Source organism: Chelonia mydas, chromosome 20, assembly GCF_015237465.2.
Source record: "Chelonia mydas isolate rCheMyd1 chromosome 20, rCheMyd1.pri.v2, whole genome shotgun sequence".
Taxonomy (NCBI): Eukaryota; Metazoa; Chordata; order Testudines; family Cheloniidae; genus Chelonia; species Chelonia mydas.
Genome location: NC_051260.2, coordinates 12,883,523 through 12,905,260, shown reverse-complemented (window position 1 = coordinate 12,905,260; position 21,738 = coordinate 12,883,523). Strand labels below are relative to the sequence as shown.

The following is a 21,738-nucleotide window of genomic DNA, read 5'->3' as shown; positions in this document are numbered from 1 at the left end:
ACTCCAGTTTTGTTTATTACCTCCAGTCTGCCTAAATTCCCCCTGCAGCTGCATTTGGGAACAGGTTTCTTTACTTCCTGCCCTAACCTGTTGTTTAGAGATTCTGTGCACTGTTAAGTAGCTCTTGCGTTCCACCCCAGTTTCAGCTGCATTTGACTGTCATCAGTGAAGCAGTCCCAACATTGGATTGTTTTGCAGTGATTTTGCATTGCTGTGCACTGTTAAGCAGCTGTTTTGCTGATCCCAGAGTCAGCTGCATCTGAGAATGGCAGGTGAAGCAATCCCAATATTTGGTTTGTTTTGTAGCTGCTTAGTCTAGTGTTCTGGGATCCTTCAGGATGAAAGGTTTAGTTTAAATGTACAATGATCTGACAGCTTTTTCTCCTGTGCTTTTACATCTCTCCCACACATTGATGTCAAATTGTAACACTGTGCTGATAGACTATGCCCTGCAGAATTTCCCAGACAGTGAACTATGAAATAGTATTTCTTTTTCTGGCCTAGAAAAGAGACAGTTCAACTTCTTAAATAAAAAGAATACAGTATTTGTTGATTCCCAGCCTTGAATGTATTGCATTGAACTGCCCTCTCCTGAAACAGTGCAATGAACACACGGTTTCATTGCCGTAATCAGAAATTCTGATGCCATGGCGATTCCCGCCAGCATTTCTGAGCCTCCTGTTGGTGACCACCCTACCTTTGACACAGTCTTTTCGAAGCATCTGTATAGAAGGTATCCATTTGCCCCCATTACGACGGCAGACTGGGAATCCAGACACCGAGGTTCTGTTCCTGGCTCCGCTCCTGGCCTCTGGGGTGACGTTGGCCAAGTCCCTCACCTCCCTGTGCCTTTCTTTTCCCAGCTCTCAAATGGAGGTGAGGCTACCCTCTTTTGTTAGGTAGATAAGTATTCACTGTGAAGTGCTTTGAGATTCTCCAGTGGCTATTGATTGTATTATTTATATAGCTATCTCTTATTTTTTTTCTTTTAGAACGCTCCCCTGCCACCAGGGTGCTCAGTAGATGAGCCTTTATTAAAACCTTAGTAATGGAAATAGAACTCAGGAATCCTGACTCCCTGTGGCCTGCCCTAAGCATTAGGCCACACTCTCCTCCCAGAGCTGGGGATCAGAAAGTTCCTCGCTCCAAGAGCATGCCCAGAGCCTCGGACCATGGTAAGACTGAGGCTCAAAAATGATCCTTTAAAACCCAAGTCTCTATGCACTTGTCATGTAGGTTTTTGCCATGGGAAGCAATGCCATGTGCTTCGTGCCTGTGAGGATCACACTCAAACCCACCATGTTCACAGTTAAAGGGGGAACTGAAAAGCTTTTCAGTCTGCCAGGGGCAGAGTTCATAACATCCGTTGTGGAAAAACATAAAGCCATCATGTGCCCTTAAGACAGGGAAACAGTTTAATTCCTGGTATTGCTGGAGGGATTACTGTGGTCACGGGAATGCCAGACTTGGGTCTTGGCAGGTCTGTAAGAACCTAAACTTTTAACAGCTGTATGGTGATGAATTAAAAATGACATTCATAACCCTCCCACCAAGAAAAAGAAGAAATTAATAATGTTTAAAAATAAACAGATCAGAAACATGAGCAGTTTTGACTCTGCAAACAAGTTCCAAAGACTCCCCATTGCTATTGCTTTTGAGCTATGGAGGGCACCCAGATACTAGGGGGATGGGCAGCAGAGTCAGACACTTAGGTAGATTTATAGACAGCATGTCTGCGCCTTATGTTGTGTCACTGATTTGGTGGGGGGAGTCTATCTTTAGAAAGCTTTACTGTTCACTTTTAAATCCAAAATATTTTAGTGTTATTTATTTTAGCTGGGAATTAGGCAGCTGTTGAAATTCAGTGGACTATGGGTCCCATTTACCTTGGGCTTCTTGGAAATTCTGACCTATTTTTATTATACTAGCACCTGCAGGCCCCCAGCAGAGACCAAAGGCCCAATGTGTGCTGTAGAAACACAGAGGAAGAGAAAGTGCTTTCCCCTAAGAGCTTACAATTGAAATAGACAAAGAGGGAAAACAGAGACAGAGGGGCTTTGGCCCTCCTCTAGCGCTCTCCATCCAAGGATCTCAACATGGTTCATAAACATTCTCCCTTTAACCCTCCCAGGCCCCCTCTGGGAAGCAGGTGATGGATGTGTTTGGATGGCTTCACTCAGAATTGAAATGCTGCCACGTCTGGGTTGGAACACTGCGGCACTTTAACAGCGTAATTGTTTGCAGGCAGAAATTACATTACTGTATCCAGCTGAAAATTCAAGAGGAGGATTTTTAAGTAGGCCATCTGCAAGTACTCAAATTGAAATTTTGCTAGGACACTAGAGTTAAAACAAAACCTCCCTCCTAGGGGAAGTACCGGGGGATTTTTAAGGAGTACAAATGGTCAGGATGTTTTCAAATGATAGCAACTTCTGCAGCACAGCACTCCCACGCTGTGGCTTTGGGATTGGTACTGAGCACCTGTCACACCCTGGGCCTTCTGTTGAAAGTCTCCCATCCAAATTCTGACCTGACCTAAGTTTGTTTGCTGGCTGCAGGCTTGTTGTTTCAGAGCAGCTCAGTTACTTCCCGTAAAGCTTTAATCAGGAAGTCATTCATGCAAGATGATTGACTGGCAGGAGGGGGAACGTAATTGGGTACCGAAATTCTGATTCGTCAAATAAGAGTTTCCAAAATGGTGAGAGACAAGGTAATATCAGGGCTGCCAAGATATGTCCTGTTTAGACCCACAGTGACTCTTGTCATTGCCCAGTTTGTCTAAGAGACTATCAGAGGCCTGCAGAAATGTTTATAATACACACACTACATATCCCAGGTTGGTCAGCCTAGACCACCCCAATCAGCTGGGATCTCAGGACTGATCCTTGCTGACTGGGGTGGTATGATCTGACCAGGCTGGGATATATAGTCAGGACTCCTGGGTTCTGTGTCCAGCTGTGCCACTGATTTCTGTATATGGCCTGCTGTCTCAGCTCCTGGATTCTATTCCAAGCCCTGCCACTGACTTAGACACGTCACTTTCCTGTGCCTCGGTTTCCCCACCTGGAAAATTGTAGCTATTTCCTTAGTTCACCAGGGTAACTGTTGCAAAGCACTTTGTGATCCTTGGATACTAGGCCCAATTGTTAAAAAGCCCTAAAAAGGTACAGTTGACTCTTGTGCAACTTCATAATGGCTTTTTAATGCATTTGTAAATGTCCCTGTGCCCAAATATCTTACACGCTGTCTGGGCGTGAGGTGAGGATTTTCGCAACTGATTTGGGAATTCCAGTTTAAATTGATAATGCACCCATAACTAAAGGCAGCTTAACACTTTCCACTGACCTAGGGTATGTCTACACTTAAATCACTGTAGCGCTTCAGTGTACACGCTACCTACACTGACAGGAGGGGTTCTCCCATAGGCTTAGGTAATCCACCTCCCCAAGAGGTGGTAGCTAGTTTTATGAAGAATTCTTCCATCAACCCAGTGGTGTCTGCACCTGGGGTAAGGTCGGCATATCTGCATCCCTCTGATGTGGATTTTTCACACCCCTGAGACAGAGCTATGCTGATGTAAGTTCCACATGCAGACCAGCCCTTCTGTGCACACTTTCAGTTGCCATAAGTTTGGGCTTCGTGTAGAAGTGGTGGGGTGAGGAGTGGAGAGAAGAGTTAGTTTATTTTTTCTGCTCCCTACTGACTCACGCATGATCGGATGCCTTCAGCTGGAGCAGATCTGCAATATAAGGTCAGATCAGACTTTCCAGAGACCCAGTCCTGGGAGGAGCTGCCATGGGAGTTAAGCCATGTCAGCTGGCATGGCTTTATTTGTGCCCAGACTGCACTAGTCCTGCTGGGGAGGTAGCTCTGCCTGTTGTCACGTTCCTGAAATTGCTGAAGTCAATGGGCACAATACACAGTCACACCCCACTTTTCCCTCTGCTTGAAGCAGGTAGGAACTTCTGGTCACTTTCATGGCATCTCTGTAGCTGCAGAGACCTCTGCTGCCTGCTTGGAGGGTGCCAGTTGCTTCTAGGAGTTGCCTCTCGAGGTGCAGTTGTAGTCCTTATGGGATTACTGGGCCCATGTAGCCCACAAGAACTCTGATCCCAGCTCTCTGTAGCTTCACTCCATCAGAGAGAGGTGCCCCCATCCTGGTATATTTTTTTTAATGTCCCCTTTTACTCCTTGTTTGACCTCAGTTTTTTTTCCTCTGTGTGTTTCTCTTTCATTCCTTTTGCCAGTTCCTTCCTTTTTGTGTCGATCTCAAGGCCTAGCAGCCCTTAGATGGGGGCCCTGACATTGAGTGTCTGAAGTACCAACAATGTTCTTTAATTAGAATCCATCTTTTAGCTAATTAAAAACTAGCTAGCAAATAGACAACACATGGAGCATATCTCCCTGGTGCTTAAACTCTGATATTTGGTGATGGGTTCCGAAACTGCCCGATTTCTAAGGAAACTCATGGCAGATCATCCAGGACTGGAACTAGATCACTGACAAGGTGGACCAGGAGAGCGTCTGACTCTAGAATAGTAGCAGTGCAGGTGGGTTGCGAATAGACCATCTCCCTCTCCGTTCCAATCCAGTAGGGAGGGATCCTGGCCAAGATCTTCCAAAAGTGGCTGTTGATTTTGTGTGACTCCACTTGGGGGAGAGGGGAAAGCAACCTGCGTCACCTTAAAAGGGCCTGAATTTTTTTTTTTTTTTTTTTTCACAAAAAGCTGAGCACCCACCTCCCTTATGAAAACCAGACCCCTTTAAGGATCTCAGAAGTTGTGCACTAAAATCACCTTTGAAAAACCCTTAGCCCCTGAGGTTTTTGTTTCAAAAGCAGACTCTGATTTTTGTTCCCCTGAGAGCAGTGGGGGCATCTCCCAGCACTCTGTCTGTCTGTCTGTCTGGTTGTACCTGCAGAGCAGGCAGCAGTGAAGGCTGGGGTTTTGAAAGTTCCTAAAGGAAATAGGTCCCCAACTTTCATTGAATTTCAGTGGCATTTGGCCACTTCGCTCCTTTGGAAATCCTAGTCTAAACCCCGCCAGAGCATGGGTACAGCCCCTGGCACAGTGGGGTCCTGGCCCATGTCTGGGGCTTCTAGATGATACTGCAATAGACGTGATAAAATATGCCCCACAATTCACTGATAATTGGGTCATAAACGTGGGATTTCCACCCAGTGCCCTCCTACAAAGAATTGTTTTCCCTGCCTGCTAGGAAAGGAACGAGCCCCATCACTGGACGTTAGGAGCCTGAATGCTGTGAGGAACTGCCTCAAAATCCCTAGTGTGAGACATCAGGTTAATTCCTACTTCCCCCTTGCCTAGTGCAGGATCATTCCCTACAGGGCCCTTTGGGCGGTCTGGTTTCAAATATCCCAAACAAAGATTTGTGTGTGTGGGGGCGGGGGAAACGGGAGGTACCGTTCCACATTGAATAGGTCAAACTGTCAGCAACCATTTTTCTCATCAGCAGCCTAAATTCCTCCTTAATACATTTCATCCTGTTACTCTCCCTGGCCATGCCCTGTGCTGCTTTGCCAGTGGTGGGGATTTGCTCTGATGCCAGCCACCGGTGGAGGCCCCTTGCTGCAAGCCTTGGTTGGCTTTGACACAGTTTGACCTGTGTTCATCCTGCACTCGTGCAAACCATGGCTTTGCCAGCATGTGGAAGTAGTGGGATTGGGACAAATAGATAAGACCTCGGCCATCATCGTAATGCCCAAGTGACCTGTGGGAAGGTGGCTTCTCCCTTGGCTGCCCGTCCTCACCCAGAGACCAAGTCTGGTTGGAGCAGTATGCAGCACCCATCCTCTGCTTTGGGCACTTAGCCCAGCCCATGGGCAATTCCTGCAGGTCTGGGAGTCCCCAACAGCACAAGTTGCCTGCAGCTGCACACCCCCATGCGATCAGTCACAGGCTGTGTCTACACTACAGAGCCTGTGCCGGTGTAGCCCCCTAGTGTGGATGCAGTGCACACGGATAGAAGGAATCTGTCTGCTCTTGTAGGACCACCGACGTTAGTTCTGCCACCAGAAGCTCCCTTCCCTCAACATGGCTGTGTGCATACTGGAGGCTTTGTCAGCATAGCTCTGTTGCTGCGGGGTGTGGAGGGGTTCACACCCTTTACCGAGACAGCTATTCCAGGATAAGTTTTACGTGTAGACCAGGCCTAAATGGTGGTTTTCTCTCTGCCATCCTGTCCTACTCACACCGCTTTGGTTTTATGTTCACTGGCAGCCTCTCTGCTCCCCTTCTGCCTTCTTTCTCTTCCACCCCAACCCCACTCCCCTTTAATTTAACCCCTCCGAGCATACACTGGAGTGGCTGACCTCTGCCTGCAGCATGTTTTCCCCTCCCTGCCTTGTTGGTTCTCCATCCGACCGGGGAGCTGTTAGATTGCATGCCCCACCAGTAGAGTAGCATGCAGGCTTCTGGAATGGAGAGCATGAGCAAGGCGTGTGCTGTAGAAATGGAATGGGGGAAGGGCAGGTGGGAGGAGTCTGATCTCGAATTGTGGGGAGGCTGAAGCAACCGGGGGGTGGGGGTGGGATTGGGGTCTGGCACGCTGAACTACATCGTGAAGAGATACAGATGGTAATAAAACCTGTGGTCACAGAGATCAGAATTATAGGCTTTTGCTCAACCACCAGGTACGGGCTGGGTGCAGGGGTGGCTGGGTGAAATTGTCTGGCCTGTGTCACGCAGGTGGTCAGCCGGAGGATTACAGTGGCCCCTTCTGGCAGTACGGTCCCTAAATGTCGGAGATCCTGTAGGCAGCCCATGCTCTGTTTTAACACAGGTGACTTAATCAGGAAAATGTCCAACTGCTCTTAAATCGGAGCGTCCTGGTGGCTCTTCTATCCATCAGTTACTCTGGAGTTTGTTAAATGGGCAGGAGTGTGGACTTCCACTCCTCCTTCCCCAGCCCCCATCACCCGGCCCTGCTTGCCTCTGCTGTTGCAGGGAACGTGTCACTAGGGGTGTGACTCTCTGATCCAGAACAATCCCCACTTTGTGCTCCCTATATGACACATCCCAGCCTATGGTCCTTGGCATGGAGGGCAGCTCCCTCCAGCCCTCCCTTTGTGATCATTTGAATCCCGAGTGTATGTGCAGGAATCACCTTGGATAATACAGTATGAATTCCCATGCTCCATTCACACAGGGGGATTTAGGAGCATGAACCCCCTGGAAAGTAAGTGGGAGCTGTGCGCCTGAATTCCTTGGGCAGTTCAGAAAGTCTCTCCCAGAATCCCTAATAACCATTCCACAGGTGCGTCCTCGTAGCCTTGGATTGGAAACCCCCTTTGTGTGGCTAGAGGCCTTTGCTACCTTTTATATGGAACTTGCCTTCTTAGGGCCAGATCCTGCATTGTGCAGAGTGACTGCGACCCTGCTGAGGCCATTGGAAGCAGAGGGCACTCAGTAGTGCACAGGAGGGGCTCAGCAGCTGACAGGATTGAGCCCCTGGGGCAGAATTTGCCTCTCCTCTCTGCACAGCAGAACTTGAGTCCTCGGAGTTCCCACTGCTGTGCATGGAGGGGGAGCACATATCAGACTCGAGTGCTGAAGAGTCTTTGGTCCAGATTCTTGACTTGTATAAAGCTCTGTTGATTCCAGTGGAGGTACCCAGTTTAGCTAGGCCAGGATACACCGGCTGGTCCACCGCTTTCAGTGGAGCAGCATCAGTTTACACCAGCTGGGGATCTGGTCCCATTGATTTCAGTGGAGACACACTGATTTACACCAGCTGGGGATTTGGCCCCATTGACTCCAATTGGTTGAGACTGCTTTACACCAGTTGGGAATCTAGCCTTATTGATTCCAGTGGAAAGATTTCAGTTAATACCATCTGGGGACCTGGACCCACTGACATCAGTGGAAAGATGCCAATTTATGTCCACTGGGGATCTGGCCACATGGACTCTAGTGGAAAGATGCTAGTTTACACCAGCTTAGGATCTGGATACTTGCCTACAATTTGGTAGTGGAGACCCCCTCAAGCAAATATAGCTGCCTGCAGAGCATTGCGACCCCAGACCTGTCTCCGTTTGAAGTCCCTGGCAGAATGATCCCAATGGGGCAGGACCAAGCTTTTAGCTACGTTACGTGATTGTGTGAGTTTTGGGCCCTAGAAAGTCTCTCAGAGAATTTAGGCCTTAAATTTGTGTTTTGTGGGAAAAACTGGCTCTACCAGCCGAGGTTGAACAGCTGCTTTCGCCTGAGTTTCTTTTTCCTTAAAGTGTTAAATAAGTTTAGATTTGATACCCAGTTGTACTGGGTGAAATTCACTAGCCTGTTTTATACAGCAAGTTGGACTAGAAAACCTTCTAAAACCTTCCCCTATGTCTGACTGAAATACAGCAGCCTTGCAATCCTAGCTCACAATCAGAAAATAAAATAAAGCAAAATAAAAATGCGACGTAAAACTGACTGGCCGAGTTTCACTGTCTGTGAGACACCAAAAGGACCATGGACTAAATGGTGAAAAGCAAAATGAGACTGACACATTCTCTGTTCTAATCAGTGTTTTGTTAGCAACTGTCATAGGGCTACTGGCCCCTTGAAGAGGGGGCCGGTTCCAAGGCATCTGCACTGATACCTGCTTCTCAGTTGGGCATAAGGTAGGCACCTGGGCATTATAAATGCAGGTGGGTGTTGACAGATGCCTACAGACACTGCAGGGAATAAAGGCTCCTGCACAGCCCTGTTATAAGGCCCTGGGCCTTCCCTTATGCCCAGTTGGGCAGCAAGTATCAGTCCAGATGCACTGGACCTCACCCCCCCTTAAAGGGACCAGTCATCTTGTGACAGTAAACACATGTAAGAGACCTGTGTCATGTAGGAAAGCAGACTAGATGATCACATTTGTCCCTTGTGACCTTAAAATCTATGTACTTTTAAGGACAGTTTGTTGTGTCGTCCAGCAGTTCAGTCCTACAAGGTGTTGAGGTCCTCCATCGGCTTTGCTGGATCAGATCCAACGTGCTCAGCCCTAGAGCTGGGTGGGAAGTGATTTTCTTGTCCTGTGAGAGTTTTCAAGATTTTGGCATTTTTCCATGATCCAAAGGAGGATGAAAAGTCAAAATTAGGAAAATTTTCACAAATGTTCAGTAATCCAGGGGAAACAATTTGGTCTGTGTTGATCGTAGTGTTTTGTTTCGATCCGTTCAAAATGCTTGATTTTGATTTTAGCCTTTTAAATCTTTGTTTGTAGTATAAATTAACTAAAATTTTGAATCAGAAAGTCATTTTGAACTGTAAAAAGGGACCTTTCAACAATTTTGATATTTTTTCCAAAGATGTTTTGAATCAGGAGATTCGGTGACACCAGACCTTTCCCATGCACACTTTCAGTTTTGCCAAGAAAATGTTTTGTCAGAAAATTCTCAACAAGCTCCTTGGAGGCAGGATTGGGCCCAGTGGGTCTCTCCTGTTTTGTAACCATATTCACTACAATGGTACCTTGTGCCTTAATTAGAATGTGGCCTTGATTAGAAGGTGTTAATGGAGCACATGACCCCTCTCCCCCGAAAAAGGAGACAGATTATTAAAGACGAAGGAATGCAGCTTACCCTGGAGAGAGAAAACCCGCTAAAGGGGCAAGCCTCTGACTCCTAATACTGCCCTGCTTAGAAAAATGGGTGCCTTTTTTCAGGGATGCTAATCCTGCAGGGTTCAATACAGCCAGGTTGCGTGTGTCAGGAGAAAGAGCCTGCCTCTGTGTTAATGAATACCGCTCCTGTTTCCTTTACAAAACCAGCCATGGAAAGCATCCCATTGAAACCGACGCTGTCCTGGAGTTGCACTGTAGAACAGCTATTCCTTGAGCATATCGAAAGGTTCAGGGGAGGCTGTGAAGCCAGATTACCCAGGGAGTGCATCAAATCCTGTTTGCTAAAGCCCCATTAAAATAGTATAAGCAGTGGGATGTCTCGGTTTCCATCATGGCCTGATTCTCGAGGGATTTGCCCAGCAGCTTCCTCTTGTGTTTCCTTTATAACCAAAAAGAAAAGGAATACTTATGGCACCTTAGAGACTAACAAATTTATTTGCACATAAGCTTTCGTGAGCTACAGCTCACTTCATCGAATGCATAACCAAGGGGCTCAAAAGTTTTTTGCAGTAATGCCACTTGGCAGATATTCAGACTGCCTCCTTCGGAGGCTGGGTTATAGGGCAGCGTTATCCTTGTTTTGCTGGTGGGTAACCAAGACACCAATACTACGATCTACCCCTGGCCATGCAGTCAGGCCAGCTCTTCCAAAACTGGCTGGTGGTTTTGGGTGCCAACTTTGAGATGACTTAGACTGAGGTAGGTGAGGGTCATTCTCATTCAGCCAGTGGCGAAGGGGACTTGTTCCATGGTCACACAGCAAGAAGGTGGGATGAGAATCCTGAATCCTAGTATCATTCCCTTCTCCAACCAGTAGACACCACTCCCCTCCCAGATCCAGGAACAGAACCTAGGAGTCCGGAGTCCTGACTCCCAACTCCCCACCTCTAACCTCCTAGGTTTCCTGGCGAGTCCCAGAGCCGGGACATAGAACCCAGAGTACTGTGGAACCAGCTTCCGGAGGAAATTAGACAAATGGAGATTCCAACCATCTGTGGGGCTCAGAGCAGGCCTAGCCTGGTACCCTGTGCCACCCCTCAGACATTAGATCTCCTAGCCAGTGCCCCTGTGAGGTATGTATCATTTCCCCTTTGGACAGCTGGGTGAGATGAGGTTAAAGGGGCACAGTTCCAGACCTGGTCTGTGTTTAAAAAGCCGTGGTTTTCAGGCCTTTTCCACAAGTGGGGATTTCAGCCATTGGTGGGGCAGCAGCACAGCAAACCACTGACGCAGCCCCCACTTCCTCAATGCCAGGCCAGGTTGACCTGGTGTGAACCGGGCTCGGGCTGTCAGCGCAGTAACTGGGGCAAACCCACTGTGCAGACAGGGCGTTGGCAGATTCCTGTCCCCGAGGCCTCCTGCCAAGTTTTGTAGTTTTGCAGCACGCAGTTCAGCAGATCAGCCACTGCCCTGGGAATCAGGACACCTGGGTTTTGTTCCCGACTCTGCCACTGAACTGCTGTGTGACCTCCTGTGAATCACTTCCCTGCTCTGTGCCTCAGTTTCCCCTTTGTCTATTTAGACTGTGCGCTGTTAGGGGTAGGTGTCTGTAGCACCCATTATGATGGGGGCCCCAGGCTTGATCAGGGCACAAGGGGGATCTACAGGTGCACCTGGCACAATAGGACCCTGATCTCACTGGGGTCTGGCAGCAGTCAGCACGGGCTCTTCTCCTGCTGTGTGTTGGAAGAACCCAGGCAAACAAAGGCGGAAACTGACTCCTCTGAAATCGAGCGGGTAGAAAGTGATGTCAGATGCACCAAGCAAATAGATGAGAACGAACAGACAGTGGCATTTTGTGATCCAGGGCGTTCCCTGCTTCAGTTGAAGTGAGGTGTTTAACGCTGGCAGTGAGCCGCTATGAGTTGCCATCTGTTGCCCAGTAGGTGAGTGGCGGAGCAGGTAGGAGTCCTGGCTGCCCATCTTCTGTGCTAAGCACTAGCGCTCCCTTTGCCAGCTGCACTGTGGTTTCACAGCCCAGCATTTGGGAACCAGGTCCCTTCCAGGCTCAGTTTGGGCCAGATTTTTCGAGTACTTAGCGCTCCTACTGAGTTAGGGGGGAAGTGTGGCTGACTGCAGCACATCCTGGGCTGGGATAGAAGGGGTATAGGTTCTAGTCCCATCTGTGGTCTGCTTTGGGACCTTGGGCATGTCATGTCCCCTCTCGGTTTCCCCATATGTAAAATGGGTATAATACTGCCCTCTCTTGTAAAGCACTTTGTGATCTACTGGTTCAAAGTGCAATGGAAGAGCTAAGTGTGAGCTGCTTGGAACTAGGGGCAGTTTCTGTGGAGCTCAGTATTAATTATAAATATTTATATTACAGTTAGTGCCAAGAGGCTTCAGCTGAGATCAGGACCCTCATACCCTGGGCACAGCATGCAGAGACAGATGGTCTATGCCACAGAGCTCTTACGGTTTAATCAGACAAGACGGGCTAAGGGTGGGAGGGAAAACAGAAGCACAGATAGGGGGAAGTGACTTGTCTAGGATCCTGCAGTAAATCAGCGGCAGAGCCAGGAACGGAACTCAGATCTCCAGCTGCCCTAGCTACTGCACCACCCTGTCTAGCCAAAGTCCACTCAAGTCGATTTAATTGGGCTTGGAATCGGATGATGTTGAAGTCCTTGGGATGTGGTTCGCTTTGGATCATGACATGACGGAGCAAATCAGGCAGGGGCGGGGGTTGTGTGCATGGATGGGGAGAGAACTTCACACACCTTGACAAGCAGCAGTTAAAGCCAGAGGGAACATGTCAACTTAGTTTATCATTAAAAACCAGTGGGCAGAGTCCTCAGCCAGTGTAAACCAGCATGGCTTCACTAATGTCAATAGCACTGCCCTGATTTACACTGCTGGAGGGTTTGGCCTCATATTTTTAGTCAGGTGGGACCTTTCAAAGTGAGCCTTGAGTGATCTAAAAAAATCCACGAGGAATTGGATCACTTCACGTGGGAGCAGAGCAGTTTCAAGTCCTGGCCTGGGCAGTTATCCATTCCAGTATTGCAGCACTTGGATACACCAGCAAGTGTGGAAGCAAATTTATAAAGGGAGCGTTGACTTGTGGTAAGAACAAACTCAGCAAAAGAGACTGAGCCAGAACTCCTGGGTTCTACTTCTGGTTCTCCTGGGATTGCCCTGGGCAAGTCTCTCACTGGTGACCCTTCTGTATGAGGTGGATAGCTTGTCAGAGCTTATTTGCCAGTGTGCTTTGAGATCCTCTGATGCCAGGAGGGTAAAGTATTTTTGTTTGGTAAAAGACTCTTCAAGCTATTGAAATTGACCAGATTCAAGCTGCTTTGGGGCAGTGTGGGGAAATGGTTCTTCTTTGACCTGTGTGTGGGAATTGGGTTCTGGCTCAGTCAATGGGCATTAGATGTCTTTGTCTGAAAGGATCAGTGTCCCTTCACCAGCTCTCCTGTCGCAGCAGCTGCAACCCTTCCCTCCTGGGCACAACATGCTTTGAATTCTCTTCTAAGGACCCCACAGTTCCATAAGTGGCCTTGCCCTTGCGGTCAGGGGTGTTCCCTTCAGCCCAGGTTAACAGCCTAGGGTAGTTTGGCTTGGCCATTGAAAGCTGACTTGGGGAGTTTCTAGGCATTGTTTGAGGTGGGATGGTTTTAGCAAGCTCCTGCTTGCAGTCAGCTGCATAATATTAAATACCGAGGGCCGGATTCCACTGACCTGCGGTAACTTCGCTGGCCTCTGGGGTGATGCCTTGGGCAGAGTGAGGCCAGAATGTGACAGCAACTTTCTAGCCAAAGCACAACCCATCGAGTTCTACAGGCAGTCTCCCTACCTTCAACAAGGGGGCACAGGCTGTGGGTGGAGGAGGGACTACATGTCCCAGCATGCTGTGTTCCACCTTCTTCCAAGACCTGGCAGCACCGTATGCTGGAATCTGTAGTCTCTTGCGGACAGCTCCTCCCACTTGGGCGGTGAGGTCTGGATGTGAACTACAGCTGCGCTCCTGCAAGCAGAGGCCATAGCTCTGTGATTCTGGCCCGTGAGCAGGAAGAAGTTCAGAAGGGGCGTCCCACTCATGCTCTGAGCTGTTGAGTGTGTGCCCCAGCTATGCTCTGTGCTTCACGTGGTTCCGTGCCCCAGTATGCGGGAGGGGCTGTTTTATTTCAAGCCTGTGGGAAGATTCAGTCCTTCCCCTCTTCCCCGTTACCAGTGTGGTATAGAATGTGGTAAGGCTGGGTAACAACTGCAGCGACCTCCCTGCTCATTCATGGACTTGCCCCAGTAAAACTTTGCCTCAGACTTCCAGGGGCAAACAGTGGGCCTTGCTTTCTCCTCTTCTCATTCTGGCAGGTTCCCAGCCTTTTGGTGGCAGAGCTGCCTCCCTTGTTAACATGGGGACGATCGGTTTATGTTGAAACTGATCCGGGAAACTGACACACCTGAAGAGGCTCCATCTCTGACCACTTCCTTAAATCTCACCTGATGGACTCCTTATATTTAAGGAGTTGCCATTGGCTGAATTACAGCAGTGGTATAGCAGGGAGTGTGGGCAGCCGGCTGGGAGTCAGGGCTGAGAATTGCAAAAGCAGCTAGGAGGATTTAGCTACACAACGCCCATTGTGTGGTTAAATCTCAAGCTAGGATGCCTGGGTTCCCCGCCCTAACTTGCGGTGGCCTCGGACAAATCACCCAGCCGCCTCTGTCTCTGCTTCAAGTGCCATCTATAAAACCCACCAGGATTAGCTGCTCGGAAGGGTCAGGATCGTTTGCAGTGACCAGTCTGCAGGCCAAACCCAGCTGTATCCTGTGGGTCCGTGTACATCTAGCACTTGGGATTCCAGCACAGCACAGTCGCTCCCAACAGCTGTTAACCACTTTGCTGAGGCCTGGAGTGAGCAACCGTAGTATGAGAGGAAAACAGGCTTTTGCAGCCCAGGTTGGAAAATCTGCTTTATCGAATCATGGGACTTAAATGCAGAGAAGACCCATTATGTCTTACCTGGCCTGTCGCCCCATGGAGGCCAGGTCCACATAGGTCCCTACAATCTGCTCCAGGGTGGCATGGCCCAGGGTGAGGGGAAGGGTTGGTGCTGTGCATTCCAGCAGCTAGTGGCATCCACACAGGGCTCTGCTCTCTGATGGGCACAGTGTCAGCAATGGGGCGTGTTGGAAGTCGGGATGCTGGACAGTAAGCAGCATGGCTGTGGGTATCGCATCCCCCCTTCAGCGAGGCCCTCACAACTCCATGCAACACAGATAGGGATCTGGGGCTATAAGATGCAGCAGGCGGGGGCGGGGGGGTTCCTCTGGAGCAGAGTGTGGAAAGGGACCCAGGCATCTGAGGGCCTGACTCTCGCTCACTCCCACAGCCCTGCAGCTCCCCCTGGCGAACGATGGCAGCAGCCGCTCCTCCTCTTCGGAGAACTCTCCCCAGCATCAAACGCACCAGCCGCGCCCCCGCCACATGCTGGGCCTGCCCCAGCCACCCTTCCCCATTCCCAGGAGCATGGAGAGGTAAGTGGTGGGGAAAGGACACCACCTCCCAAGTGGTGGTGATGGGGCTGAGCTAAGGAAACCCCTGGGGCCGCTGTTCTTGGCTTGGCTAGCTGGCTCCCTCTATAGGGTACTGCGTGTAATGCAGCTGCTGCACCAATCACCTATTTTGTGTCACGTCCTGTGAAGTGGCATTGTGGGCCAGCTGGCTCGGCCAATGAGATCGAGCGGGCCACCTGGCTCAGCCAGTGAGATTTTCCCCACCTTATTCTGGTGGACTAGACAGATCACTGGGCTAATCCAGTGCCACAGGGCGGTGGGACCACTAGACTTGATGGGCCTGCTGTTACAGGTGGGCTGGGGTCCTCAGCCAGTGCCTAATTTGGACTCTGACCTGGCAGTAGAGCTCCTCGGAGCCAGAGTCACTTGATTTGGTATGTTGTCTCCATCCAAACTTTCTCCATGTCTCTCTCTAGTATAGAGATAGATCAGAAGCTGCAGGAAATCATGAAGCAAACGGGTTACCTGACCATAGGAGGGCAGGTGAGTTGGAAGAAGTGCAAAGGGATCATATTCTCAGTGCTGCTCTGTCAGTAGAACTGTAGTTGCCAACTATTGCAGAGTATCCCTGATTGGTATCAGGTTTCCTCTCCTACGCTGTTGTGTGGCATTGTGCTTTTAAACAGCTGCCAAGTCCCACTCCGAGGTGGCTGCATTTCACGGCTGGGTGAGTGATCCCAGTGTGGTGTTGCCACAGCAGAGATGGCTGCATTTTGGCAGCAGGAGGGGGGCCTATGTGGCATTGCCGTGCAGCTATTAAACAGCGCCTGGCAGCATCCCAGAAGTGGCTACTGTTCTGTGTTGAATTTGGTTCTGGCTTGAGACAAAATCCTCTGCCCCAGGACAGGCTGCATGAGGGCAAGCGCCCCCCACCCCCACCACATGCATATGCTGCCCCTTGTTGGGATGCCCATCCTGCAGGGAGAGGGGAACTGAGGATTCCCTGCCCTTTCGATCTCCATTGTGGGTTAGAGAACTGGCAGGTGGGTGCAATGTGAGGCCGGGGGAACCTAGTGTGCCAGTCAGTGAAGCCTGGTACCCCACTGGCTGGCATACTTACCATGGAGTTTACCACTGGGAGTTGTCCTAGCTCAGGGTTGTCTGCTGGGCCCCTGCGTATAGACATGGGCTCTGTTGTATGGCCCCTCCTGTAGCCCTGTGTGTATGTGTCTCTGTGCAGCGGTACCAAGCAGAGATCAATGACCTGGAGAACCTGGGCGAGATTGGCAGTGGGACGTGTGGTCAGGTGTGGAAGATGCGATTCAAGAAAACAGGACACATCATAGCCGTGAAGGTGAGCATCGGGGGCAGGGCCTTAAAAACAGACTGAGCAAGGGGTGAATAGTTCCATCAGGAAGGGAGGGGGTGTTGTTGAATGGGGAGAGGAGAGGATCAGGACTCCTGGGCTCTATTCCCAGCTTTGAAGGGGGAGTGGTGTCTAGTGGTTAGAGCAGGGCGGTACTACACGTCAGGACTCCTGGGTCCTACTTCCAGCTTTGGAAGAGGAGTGGAGTCTGGTAGGTAGAGCATGGGGGGCAAGGGCTGGCCTTCTGGGTTCTATTCTTGCCTCTGATTGGGGAGTGATGTCTAGAAGTTGGAATGGGGGGTCCTTGAAGCCAGGACTCCTGGGTTCTGTTCCCAGCTCTGCCACTGACTCCGTGTGACCTTGAGCAAGTCATGCCTCATTTCTGTGCCTCAGTTTCCCCACCTCTGAACTGGAGATAACGCTGCCCTACCTGGGTGGGGAATCATCCGCGTTAATTAACAAGGGGTTATACGGTCCCCTGCATGGCGGGGCAGAGCAGGTGTCACTGTTCACCCCTGCAGTCAGCTCTCAGCTCATAGAGCCACTCTGTAATCCCCTCCTGTTGTCTGGTCCCCACAGCAAATGCGTCGCTCAGGAAACAAGGAGGAGAACAAAAGGATCCTGATGGACCTGGATGTGGTGCTGAAAAGCCACGACTGCCCCTACATTGTCCAGTGCTTCGGGACCTTCATCACCAATGTAAGAGCCCCCTGCGGTCACGCTGCAGCTCTCCATCTCCCCCTTGTGGCTGCACGCCCTGGCTACAGCCTTGAGCTGTCAGAGCTGGTTCTTCCAGTTCAGGTAGCTGAGGCTTGTGCTTGTAGAGAGGTCCCGGGTTCGATTTCTGACGCCTGCCCCCAGTGTGGTGTGACGTTACCCAAAGCCACCACCTCCTTTCCGCAAAATTGTCTGGAAAGCCAAGCACACGTCGCACCCCATGGTAACCTGGCCTTGGTCTCCCTCCCACACAGACAGACGTCTTCATTGCCATGGAGCTGATGGGCACATGTGCGGAGAAGCTCAAGAAACGCATCCAGGGACCCATCCCAGAGAGGATCCTGGGGAAGATGACAGTGGCAGTGAGTTCTGGTGGAGCGAGGTCGGGGAAGGGCAAGTGAGGCTGGATGCAGCATGATGGGCACCTGCCAAACCTTTCTCCCACGTGAGCAGCTGGGAGGGACCCGACACACCAGCGGCCTTTCCCATTTGGCAGCTGGGTTGGCTTTGCGCAGACAGGGTCTGTGCTGGGAAGGGAGCTCCTGGAGAGAGAGATCTCTCGCCTCAGGGCCTGGTTCCCACTGATCTCTGCACAGCACCCCATGCATGCCTGGGGCCTTGATCCTGCAATCCAATCTCATCGGAGTGAGGGGGGCTGGCTCCTCCCTTCTCCAGGACAGGAAGTCTGGGATTGATGGGCCTAGAACTGAGCTCTCTGCAGAGCTGTGTACAGAGGGGCTAACCCCCCTGCTGCATACAGAGCCTGGGATCTCTTTGGCTTTTCTAGCTGGCCCCTCCTTTTGCTGATCCTCCTGAGGTGAGCTTGGGGGTCAGGTGGATGCAATGGGATGACTCTGGGAAATGCCGTGTCCTTTCAGATCGTCAAGGCGCTCTACTACCTGAAGGAGAAGCATGGCGTCATCCACCGAGACGTCAAACCCTCCAACATCCTGCTAGACGAGAGGGGGCAGATAAAGCTGTGTGACTTCGGGATCAGCGGGAGGCTGGTGGACTCGAAGGCCAAGACCCGGAGTGCGGGCTGCGCGGCGTACATGGCGGTGAGGGCTGGGCCGTGTCATAACCCCCAGGAGGCTCAGAGAGGGTGTTGCTGGGCCTCAGGCTGCCTGTGCGCTAATTGGCAGCTGCGGGTGCCTGAGCCCCAGGGATGGGTGGTTTCTTAGGATGGGGTGCCCTTTGATCTTGCCAGCTGTGTAGGGTGAGGCTTGGTCAGTATTGAGATGGGAGACCTCTGAAGAATGGCCAGCTGAAGCAGCTCTCCAGGGTGGCTCTAGGGGGAGCTGTGATGCTTGAGATGACATAAGTGAGCCAAGATCTAAAGACTCCTGCCCTGGATCCTCAGCTGGTGTGAATGAATCATAGAATATCAGGGTTGGAAGGGACCTCAGGAGGTCATCTCGTCCAACCCCCTGCTCAAAGCAGGACCAATCCCAACTAAATCATCCCAGCCAGGGCTTTGTCAAGCCTGACCTTAAAAACCTCTAAGGAAGGAGATTCCACTACCTCCCTAGGTAACCCATTCCAGTGCTTCACCACCGTCCTAGTGAAAAAGCTTTTCCTAATATCCAACCTGAACCTCCCACACTGGAACTTGAGACCATTACTCCTTGTTCTGTCATCTGCTACCACTGAGAACAGTTTAGATCCATCATCTTGGAACCCCCTTTCAGGTAGTTGAAAACAGCTATCAAATCCCCCCGTCATTCTTCTCTTCTGCGACGAAACAATCCCAGTTCCCTCAGCCTCTCCTCATAAGTCATGTGTTCCAGTCCCCTAATCATTTTTGTTGCCCTCCGCTGAACTCTTTCCAATTTTTGCACATCCTTGTTGTAGTGTGGGGCCCAAAACTGGACACAGTACTCCAGATGAGGCCTCACCAATGTCGAATAGAGGGGAACGATCATGTCCCTTGATCTTCTGGCAATGCCCCTACTTATACGGCCCAAAATGCCATTAGCCTTCTTGGCAACAAGGGCACACTGTTGACTCATATCCAGTTTCTCATCCACTGTAACCCCTAGGTCCTTTTCTGCAGGACTACTGCCTAGCCATTCAGTCCCAAGTCTGTAGCGGTGCTTGGGATTCTTCCGTCCTAAGTGCAGGACTCTGCACTTGTCCTTGTTGAGCCTCATCAGATTTCTTTTGGCCCAATCCTCTAATTTGTCTAGGTCCCTCTGTGTCCTATCCCTACCCTCCAGCGTATCTGCCACTTCTCCCAGTTTAGTGTCATCTGCAAACTTGCTGAGGGTGCAGTCCACGCCATCCTCCAGATCATTAATGAAGATATTGAACAAAACCGGCCCCAGGACCGACCCTTGGGGCACTTTGATTGATACCGGCTGCTAACTAGACATGGAGCCATTAATCACTACCCATTAAGCCTGACTATCTAGCCAGCTTTCTATCCACCTTATAGTTCATTCATCCAGCCCATACTTCTTTAACTTGCTGGCAAGAATACTGTGGGAGACCGTATCAAAAGCTTTGCTAAAGTCAAGGAATAACACGTCTACTGCTTTACCCTCATCCACAGAGCCAGTTATCTCGTCATAGAAGGCAATTAGTTTAGTCAGGCATGACTTGCCCTTGGTGAATCCATGCTGACTGTTCCTGATCACTTCCCCCTCCTCTAAGTGCTTCAGAATTGATTCCTTGAGGACCTGCTTCATGATTTTTCCAGGGACTGAGGTGAGGCTGACTGGCCTGTAGTTCCGCGGATCCTCCTCCTTCCCTTTTTTAAAGATGGGCACTACATTAGCCTTTTTCCAGTCGTCCAGGACCTCCCCAGATTGCCATGAGTTTTCAAAGATAACTCAAAGAATGGATGCAGCTCTGGTGATTTCAGTGAATCTGTGCTGATTTAGGTGAGCCAGGGATCTGTCTTTAATGACTCTATGGCCCGTTTTACCAGCTGGGGATCTGGCCCCCTTTGCTTGCCCCAGTGTGCTTGGCCTAATTTCAGCCAGGTAATTCCACCCCTTAGCCCAAACTTTAAACCGGTTAAATGAGATTTCTTGACTTCACTGATATATACATTAGAAATCTGTAGATAGATTCACTTCCCGGGCTACATTGCAGCATTGCTGTGTGGCTGTTACGCAGCTGCCCTCCTCCACTCCAGAGCTGGCTTCATATCAGTAGAGAATGGCGTGATTTCATAATCTCAGTCTCTAATAGGCATGTGTTGTGCTTGGGGAATGTAAGATCCTAGCCTCCAGGTGAGCGCCATGGGACTGAGTGTGTACTGACTTTTCTTTTCCAGCCTGAAAGGATAGACCCTCCTGATCCCACCAAACCAGACTACGATATCCGAGCGGATGTGTGGAGCCTGGGCATCTCCCTGGTGAGTGAAGTCCCTTCTTTACTTTCTCATGCAAAACCCTGCTTTGAACCCAGTGCCGAGATTTGCCACTAGGGGCTCAGTGATCTTGAGATAGCCAAAGTCCTAAGATGTGTCCCTTGGCCATTCTCCCGCTCATGGCAGAGTAAGGGTAGGGCTGATTAGCTGCTGGATTTTATCTCCAGCTGGTTGGCAAGGTTTCACCAGCATGTTTTTTCTGTCAGAAAATAACTGATTCATCAAAATGGAAACTTCCCACACATGTTGGGATCAGCACCTCCGCCCCCCAAGGCAAAAAAAAGTTTTGAAAATGGCAAAACGTCCCATTTTGATCTTTTAGTCCAAATGACTTTTTGTTTCTAAACTTGTTGTTATATATTATTTTTAAAAAATTTTTAAAAGGTCCTAACCAAAGTGAAACATTTCAAAGTTATCGAAGTGAAACTTTTCGATTGACCCAAAATAATTTTTTTTCAGCTTTTCAGTTTGTGAATTTTTTTTCCATTTTTGGCTTTTTTTGCCGATTCAGGTTCAGAAAACTATTCTAAATGTTGGTACAGGAAATTCTAGCCCAACCAGCTCTGCTTTTACCCTTGGCCAACTCGGTGTCTCTTTGTCTATTGAGGAAGATACAAGGACAAACCAATAGCCGGTTTGCGTGGGTGAGGCATGCAGGTTTTGGGGCAGCCCTGCGATCTGTCATAAACTTTGGGCACTCCTGTTTTTAAAAGGAATTGCCTCAGCAAGAGGAATGCAGAAGATAGGCTGGTCTTGTGGCTAGAGCATCGCTGTGGGGCTCAAGAGTCCTGGGTTCAAATTGCAGCTCTGCCACTTACTCCCTCTGTGACCTTGAGCAAATCACGTCATCCCTCTGTGCCCCAGTTTCCCACCCACAAAATGGGGATAATGATCCTTCCTGTTGTCTGCCTTGCCTGTTTAGCGTGGGAGCTCTTTGAGGCAGACACTGTCTCTCGCTCTGTGTCTGTGCAGTGTCTGGCATAACAGGGCCCCTGTTTCAGTGGGGCCTCTAGGTACCACCATAATGTTCGTACTAACCTACTTTTGGAAGTGTTAATATCTTTTCAAGATAAAAAGTTCCCCTTGCATCAGTGAAACCAGGACACATAACGCCTTTGTCACTAGGGCCTTAGGACCAGAGAGCGAAACTGACGAGAAATCAAGCGAAACTGATCTGGCTAGGGCCAGTGCCTAAGCTAAG

The 21,738-nt window shown here is 50.0% G+C and overlaps 1 protein-coding gene across 5 annotated transcripts in view; it reads left to right on the top strand.

Moving 5' to 3' along the window:
- Positions 1-21,738, top strand: part of MAP2K7 (mitogen-activated protein kinase kinase 7) — a 74,119-nt gene that overhangs the window by 16,898 nt on the left and 35,483 nt on the right. For all 5 annotated transcript variants that reach the window (XM_037887762.2, XM_037887761.2, XM_037887764.2 and 2 more), the window contains 7 exons: positions 14,955-15,099; positions 15,555-15,621; positions 16,319-16,432; positions 17,024-17,143; positions 17,416-17,523; positions 18,040-18,219; positions 20,442-20,522. In XM_037887762.2, the coding sequence (XP_037743690.1) occupies positions 14,955-15,099; positions 15,555-15,621; positions 16,319-16,432; positions 17,024-17,143; positions 17,416-17,523; positions 18,040-18,219; positions 20,442-20,522 (815 nt within the window). The remainder of the gene's footprint in view (positions 1-14,954; positions 15,100-15,554; positions 15,622-16,318; positions 16,433-17,023; positions 17,144-17,415; positions 17,524-18,039; positions 18,220-20,441; positions 20,523-21,738) is intronic.